The sequence below is a fragment of the Triticum aestivum genome, chromosome 5A (genome assembly GCF_018294505.1).
Source record: "Triticum aestivum cultivar Chinese Spring chromosome 5A, IWGSC CS RefSeq v2.1, whole genome shotgun sequence".
In the NCBI taxonomy this organism is placed as follows: Eukaryota; Viridiplantae; Streptophyta; class Magnoliopsida; order Poales; family Poaceae; genus Triticum; species Triticum aestivum.
The window spans coordinates 66880879-66889034 of record NC_057806.1 but is presented as its reverse complement, the minus strand read 5'-3'; the positions used below and the strand labels follow the sequence as shown (position 1 = coordinate 66889034).

The window sequence follows — 8156 nt, the reverse complement described above, 5'->3', positions numbered from 1 at the left end:
AGGACTCCCCTTGGCACGCCTCTCCCTTGTTGGCTGCCTCCTCCCCCTTGATCCTTTATATACGGGGGCAGGGGGCACCCCATAGAAACACAATTGATCATTGATCCCTTGGCCGTGTGCGGTGCCCCCCTCCACCATAATCCACCTCGATCATATTGTAGCGGTGCTTAGGCGAAGCCCTGCGTCGGTAGCATCATCATCACCGTCACCTCGATCGATCCAAGTACCGAATGCATGGCACCTCCGAGTTCTGCACACGTTCAGCTTGATGATGTCCCGCGAGCTCCGATCCAGCAAAGATTCAGAGGAGAGTTTCGTTAGCACGACGACGTGGTGACGGTGATGATGATGCTACCGACGCAGGGCTTCGCCTAAGCACCGCTACGATATGATCGAGGTGGATTATGGTGGAGGGGGCCACCGCACACGGCTAAGGGATCAGTGATCAATTGTGTGTCTATGGGGTGCCCCCCTGCCCCCGTATATAAAGGAGCAAGGGGGAGGAGACAGCCGGCCAGGGAAGTTAGACTAGGAAAGGGGGGAAACCTACTCCTAGTAGGAGTAGGAATCCCCCCTTGTGGCGTGCCCTAGGAGGCCGGACCTCCCCCTCCTCCACTCCTTTATAGACGGGGGAGGGGGGCACCCCATAGACACACAAGTTAACAATTGTTTTACCCGTGTGCGGTGCCCCCCTCCACAGAAACACACCTCGGTCATATGTTTGTAGTGCTTAGGCGAAGCCCTACGCCGGTAGCTTCATCATCACCATTAACATGCCGTCGTGCTGACGAAACTCTCCCTCGTCCTCAGCTGGATCTAGAGTTCGAGGGACGTCACTGAGCTGAACATGTGCTGAACGCGGAGGTACTGTACATTCGGTACTTGGATCGGTTGGATCGCGAAGACGTTCAACTACATCAACCGTGTTACTAAACGCTTCAGCTTTCAGTCTACGAGGGTACGTAGACACACTCTCCCCTCTCGTTGCTATGCATCTCCTAAATAGATCTTGCGTGATCGTAGGTAATTTTTTTGAAATACTACGTTCCCCAACAATGGTATCAGAGCCAGGTCTATATGTAGATGTTATTTGCATGAGTAGAACACAAAGGAGTTCTGGGCGTGGGTATATACATATTGCTTGCCGTCGCTAGTTGTTTCTTGATTCGGCGGTATTGTTGGATGAAGCAGCCAGGACCGACATTACATGACCGCATTCATGAGACTGGTTCTACCGACATGCTTTGCACACAGGTGGCTGGCGGGTGTCAGTTTCTCCAACTTTAGTTGAATTGGATTCAATGAACAGGATTCTTTCTGAAGATCAAAAAGCAATCACTATACCGTGTTGTGGTTTTTGATGCGTAGGTAAGAACGGTTCTTGCTAAGCCCGTAGCAGCCACGTAAAACTCGCAACAACAAAGTAGATGACGTCTAACTTGTTTTTTCCAGGGCATGTTGTGATGTGATATGGTCAAGACGTGATTATATAAATTGTTGTATGAGATGATCATGTTTTGTAACACAGTTATCGGCAACTGGCAGGAGCCATATGGTTGTCGCTTTATTGTATGAAATGCAATCGCCATGTAATTGCTTTACTTTATCACTAAGCGGTAGCGATAGTCGTGGAGGCAATAGTTGGCAAGACGACAATGATGCTACGATGGAGATCAAGGTGTCAAGCCGGTGACGATGGTGATCATGATGGTGCTTTGGAGATGGTGATCAAAGGCACAAGATGATGATGGCCATATCATATCACTTATATTGATTGCATGTGATGTTTATCCTTTATGCATATTATTTTTCTTAGTACGGTGGTAGCATTATAAGATGATCTCTCACTAAATTTCAAGGTACAAGTGTTCTCCCTGAGTATGCACCGTTGCTACAGTTCGTCGTGCCGAGACACCACATGATGATCGGGTGTGATAAGCTCTACGTTCACATATAACGGGTGCAAGCCAGTTTTGCACACACAGAATACCCGGGTTAAACTTGACGAGCCTAGCATATGCAGATATGGCCTCGGAACACTGAGACCGAAAGGTCGAGCGTGAATCATATAATAGATATGATCAACATAGTGATGTTCACCATTGAAAACTACTCCATCTCATGTGATGATCGGACATGGTTTAGTTGATATGGATCACGTGATCACTTAGATGATTAGAGGGATGTCTATCTAAGTGGGAGTTCTTAAGTAATTTGATTAATTGAACTTTAATTTATCATGAACTTAGTCCTGATAGTATTTGCATATCTATGTTGTAGATCAATTGCTCGCGTATAGCTTCCCCGTTTTATTTATGATATGTTCCTAGAGAAAACTATTTTGAAAGATGTTAGTAGCAATGATGTGGACTAGCTCCATGATCTGAGGATTATCCTCATTGCTGCATAGAAGAATTGTGTCATTGATGCACCGCTAGGTGACAGACCTATTGCAGGAGCAGATGCAGACGTTATGAACTTTTGGCAAGCTTAGTATGATGACTACTTGATAGTTTAGTGCGACATGCTCCACGGCTTAGAACCAGGAATTCAAAAATGTTTTGAACGCCACGGAGTATATAAGATGTTACAAGAGCTGAAATTGGTATTTCAGACTCATGCCCGAGTCGAGAGGTATGAGACCTCTGACAAGTACTTTGCCTATAAGATGGAGGAGAATAGCTCAACCAGTGAGCATGTGCTCAGAATGTCTGAGTACTACAATCGCTTGAATCAAGTGGGAGTTAATCTCCAGATAAGATAGTGATTGACAGAGTTCTCTAGTCACTATCACCAAGTTACTGGAACTTCGTGATGAACTATAATATGTAAGGGATGACGAAAACGATTCCCGAGCTCTTCGCGATACTGAAATCAGCGAAGGTAGAAATCAAGAAAAGCATCAAGTGTTGATGGTTGACAAGACCACTAGTTTCAAGTAAAAGGGCAAGGGAAAGAAAGGGAACTTCAAGAAGAATGGCAAGCAAGTTGCCACTCCCATGAAGAAGCCCAAAGCTAGACCCAAGCCTAAAACTGAGTGCTTCTACTACAAAGGAAATGGTCACTGGAAGTGGAACTGCCCTAGATACTTGGCGGATAAGAAGGATGGCAAAGTGAACAAAGGTATATTTGATCTACATGTTATTGATGTGTACTAGTGTTTATAGCAACCCCTCAGTATTTGATACTGGTTCAGTTGCTAAGAGTAGTAACTTAAAACGGGAGTTGCAAAATAAACAGAGACTAGTTAAGGGCGAGGTGATTCCAAGGTTGATAAGATCACCATCGCACACTCCCTTTACCTTCGGGATTAGTGTTGAACCTAAAATAAATGTTATTTGGTGTTTGTGTTGAGCATAAATATGATTAGATCATGTTTATTGCAATATGGTTATTCATTTAAGTCAAAGAATAAATTGTTGTTCTATTTACATGAATAAAACCTTCTGTGGTCATACACTCAATATAAACCTTCCTAGGAGGCCGGCCCTCCCCATCCTCCATTCCTTTATATACAGGGAGGGGGAACCCCATAGACACACAAGTTAACAATTGTTTTAGCCGTGTGTGGTGCCCTCCTCCACAGAAACACACATCGGTCATATCGTCGTAGTGCTTAGGCGAAACTCTGCGCCGGTAACTTCATCATCACCGTCAACATGTCGTCGTGCTGACGAAACTCTCCCTCGGCCTCAGCTGGATCTAGAGTTCGAGGGACGTGACCGAGCTGAATGTGTGCTGAACGCGGAGGTGCCGTACGTTCGGTACTTGGATCGGTTGGATCGCGAAGACGTTCGACTACATCAACTGCGTTACTAAACGCTTTCGCTTTCGGTTTACAAGGGTACGTAGACACACTCTTCCCTCTCGTTGCTATGCATCTCCTAGATAGATATTGCATGATCGTAGGTAAATTTTTTGAAATACTGTGTTCCCCAACAAATGGACCTGGTGTATAAACTATAATATTTTATGTTGTATCATGGCTTATATGACAATGATAGGTAAATATTATAATATATATTTTTCAATAAAGGACGCTTATATTAATTGGTGAGCCAATAAGAAGGAGATAAAAAATTCAATGCCACGACTTTGTAATCATCAAACGGGCATGCATGCAACTAAACCGACAATGAAGCAAAACAGTAAAAGGAGCACGTGTCAACTAGAAAAGCACTCCCGCTAAAGCACTTGAAACGTTCCAAATCGACCATAGCTTAGCCGCTTTAGTTTTTGTATATATCACTAGTACCTGATCAATGGGGATTAGCAAATGATGAATGACGCACTATGCTTACCACGGTTCTGGACCGTGTCATGGGCAACGTAGCCCTTTTCTAGGATATTGTGTGATCGCATCACTTTTGGTTCGAGCAATGTGGTGCAAGGATGGATACAATGCTTAGAGGTTTCTTTTGGATGAAACTTATAATGGAATCATGTATTATTTGGTGTGTACAACTATATCATGTGTACCATGAAGGTTTTTCTATATTCTCTTGCCTGCCGATGAATAATAATGTGCATGTTCCATGGTTTTTTTTTAGGTTAAGTACTTGTTTCTAAAAAGTGTCAAAAGTTTTCCATCTTCCTTTTTATGCAAAACGTACTTTGGGTTCTAGACGTCATTGTTTCTTAACTAATGAGCATATGGGCTATGCTATTGACATTAGTTTTCATGTTACGGTTATTTATTGAACTCCAAGATGAATATACAACAAGCTCATTGCAGCTTAGATAACAAAACATGGCATTGATGGATGGATCACCAACACATCGAACACTTCTTACTCCACCTCATGGAAGACTTGTTGGATCCTTATGTTGGAAGAATATTCAAAGAATAATCCTAGATTCAAATCAGTTACTAATTGTTCAACTAGTCAAGGGAACTCTATTCTTTTTTGGACAAATAAATGGAATATTTTTCCATGCATAGACAATTTCGAGAGCTGCATTCTTTTGCCATCAATGATAAATTCTCAGTCCAACAACTTGTAATCTGCTAGCTTGGAAGATCATTTCCATAGACTTGTCTCAGTCTAAGATTAGAATTTTTTACGCATCATGTTACCAAGACACGGAATTGGTTGAATTTCCATTGTATCTCACCTTTGGCTTTCTCCTCTTATAAATATGTCACTTTTATTTATATATAAAAATACCATAATAAACATTCTAGGCTCGGATGGTCAGCTTTTTTGTGATGAAGCCATCCCACTAGAGTTCAACTTCTGTACTTGGCATTGGTGCTCGCGTTTTTCCGGATTTATTATGAAGTTCTGAAGCATATGACGACTATGTTAGAGTTGCTCTAAGCATAGTATGACATAATGGGCACATATGTCTGAACAAATGCCGTTTTGCCGGGGCTACTAAAGGATCTGGTGCATAAATCACAATATTCTACTTTTTTTATAAAGGATCACAATATTCTACTACCTCTGTAAGTTAATATAACACATTTTCTGACACTATTGATTTAGGGAGGTACTCCCTCCGTTTCGAATTACTCGTCGCAGAAATAGATGTATCTAGATGTATTTTAGTTCTAGATACATCCATTTTTACGACGAGTAATTTGGAACGAAAAGAGTAGTATGTATGTAGTATCATGGCACAGAGGTAGGTAAAGATCATAACAAAGGACACTTATATTAATTGGTGAGCAAATAAGACGTAAATAAAGAAGTCAATGCGACGACTTTGTAATAATCAAACGGGCATGCATGCAGCTAACTTGACCAAGGTGCCCATGGAGTTGTCAGGACATATCAGCGCCACGACGGGGTAAGATACCCTTGTCCTGAAGGCTGGTGACCGTGTCGTAAAGACACTGGCTCGCCGGCGTGATGCCTACGCCGAGCTCCATGATCCTCCGACTGCTGAACCGGCACCCTTTCTTCATCTCGCCCGCCCCTTCCTTGCACCTCGTGGGCACGGGGTACTCCGGGAAGAACTTGGCGAGGATACCACACACCTCGCCGCGGTGCAGCGTGCGCCCTGCATAGAGGTACCGGCCATGCGCGTCGGGCGTCTCGTACGCACGCGTGTGCGCGTCTGCAACATCCTGGACGTGCACGTACGCCTGTGCCGTGTTGGCATACGTCTGCACCGAGCCATCTAGATACTTGGCAATATGCCACGTGCTGGCATTCACCGCCGTCTGTAGCAGAGGGCCCAACACTAGAGACGGGTTGATCACCACAAGGTCTAGCTTCCTCTCCTTGGCAAGCTCCCATGCCACCTGCTCCGCCACCGTCTTTGCATAGCAGTACCAGTTCTGCATATGCTTACTTGTCAGATGCATGTCATTTTACATGTATTTCTTTTAGCATGTATATGGTGCTTCTAACATACACGAGTGAGAGTTAATTAAGCTGACCTTTGTGTTCTTGCAGAACTCGAGGTCGCTCCAACATGTCTCGTCGGCCTTCCCATCAAGGGTGCGGCGAGGATCCATGTACACGGCGCCGATCGACGACGTCATTACGACACGCCGGATGCTGCCCACCTCTGCCGCGGCATTGATCAAGTTTCTCGTCCCGTTCACCGCCGGCTCGATCATTTTTTCCTGCACCAATTCATGAATAAACCATTGTCAGCTGTCGTACATTTGATGTCAGCTGCTAGTACTCCAATGTGGGTAGGGCTGAAGAACTAAGTAAAGTACCGGGTCAACGGTGACGGGGCATGCGGTGTGGAATACGCCTTCGCATCCTTGGAATGCAGCGATGAGGCTCTCCTTGTCAAGCAGGTCCACCCGGAAGAGGGTCAGCCGGTCCGTAGCCCCTTCCAAGGCTCTCAGGTGCGCATTCCTTGTCATATCATCTGAAATTACACGGAAGTTAAATATACATTACACAGTTATATACTCCTTGTACTAAAGCAGCGTCAGTTAATATGGATTAGAGGAAGTACATGAAATATCACTGCTACACGATCCAATGGAGATTAGCAAATGTTAGCACGGTGCCCTGCGCTTACCAGGGTTTCGGACGGTGCCGTGGACCGCGTAGCCCTTCTCCAGGAGGAGCTTCACTAGCCAAGACGCGATGAAACCGCCGGCGCCGGTCACACAGACGGTGCGTCCGCGGCCAGTGGCTGCCGTGTTGACACGATCAATTCCCATGTCTCAATTTGGCAATTTGCTGAACTAGGAGATGCAGTGAGCAACAGAAGTATGGATATGTATCTATGTGTGTGTGTGTCTCGACTTCCAAGTTCCAAACTGAGGTGTGTACTGCTGGGAACCGCTCTGTAGCCGGTATATATAGGGCCTGGATGGCGTGTGCAGTTTGGCAGCCACATCCCACTTGCCATATCCCACTTGCCATATTTGTTTCCTTTTTAATTTGGGTCAGCTGTAAGTCTGCTTCTCTGTCCAATGTAACGTTGTGGCTATGCGGTTCCTATCACAGGAAAACACACAGTGGCTGGATCAGATTAAGCTCTATACTCTATAGAACAAGCATCCATCTTGCCTTCACGCGTATCGTGTGTTGATTGTACAATACGCACGCGTATCATGTGTTGATCATAATTCGACGTTAAGTGTACAGCAGTTTCCACGAATATATTACTGGGAACGAAAGCGCGTGTAAGTGCGAATATCCAATTCTGAGCCTGGCCTCATCTACACCCGGACAAGAAATAATTAAAAAATTCAAAAAAAAATAAAAAAAATCCATTTTTTTGTCCAAGGTAGATAATTTGTTGTGTGAGGTGCGCCTCAAATTTCAGAGTATTTGGACATTTGGATAGCTCTTAGCAAAAAAGACAAATTGGGTCACAACAGTATATGAATAGCATATTTTTTAACAAACCTCAAATTTATTTATTTTGCCAAGAATTACTCAGATGTCCAAATGGTTTGAAATTTGGAGCGTACATCACGCACCAAATTATCTATCATACCAAAAAATTGAAACTTTTGGAAGTTTTTTAGTATTTGTTTCAAAAAAAAATTATTCGACGCGGGTGCATATGAGCGTGGGAGCCAAAACGCCTCACTCGTGTAAGTAGTACTACATTAAGTTTGTTCCAACCTATATATATTACAGAAAAATTAGTATATTTATGCAGCATGGAGGTGGATCGCGGACCCGAAGGTTGGTGGCTGCCGGTAGCAGATGGAGGAGAGACACTTGGTC

The 8156-nt window shown here is 44.2% G+C and overlaps 1 protein-coding gene across 1 annotated transcript; it reads right to left on the bottom strand.

Annotated features, from left to right (window-relative positions):
• Window positions 1-5629: 5629 nt before the first annotated feature.
• On the bottom strand, window positions 5630-7228 carry LOC123106597 (cinnamoyl-CoA reductase 1). Its single transcript, XM_044528706.1, has 4 exons — window positions 6991-7228; window positions 6677-6834; window positions 6389-6577; window positions 5630-6286 (listed from the first exon to the last, which is right to left on the bottom strand). Exons 1-4 carry the CDS (start codon window positions 7133-7135, stop codon window positions 5768-5770), a joined length of 1011 nt encoding a protein of 336 aa, XP_044384641.1. The 5' UTR covers window positions 7136-7228; the 3' UTR covers window positions 5630-5767.
• Between the last annotated feature and the right edge of the window lie 928 nt (window positions 7229-8156).

Excerpts from the sequence above, each read along its gene's own strand:
- LOC123106597 (XM_044528706.1), bottom strand. The coding sequence starts at position 7,135 with ATGGGAATTGATCGTGTCAACACGGCAGCCACTGGCCGCGGACGCACC. Across the intron at positions 6,835-6,990 it reads CGGCACCGTCCGAAACCCTG|ATGATATGACAAGGAATGCG; the intron begins GTAAGCGCAGGG and ends GTGTAATTTCAG. Across the intron at positions 6,578-6,676 it reads GCCCCGTCACCGTTGACCCG|GAAAAAATGATCGAGCCGGC; the intron begins GTACTTTACTTA and ends GAATTGGTGCAG.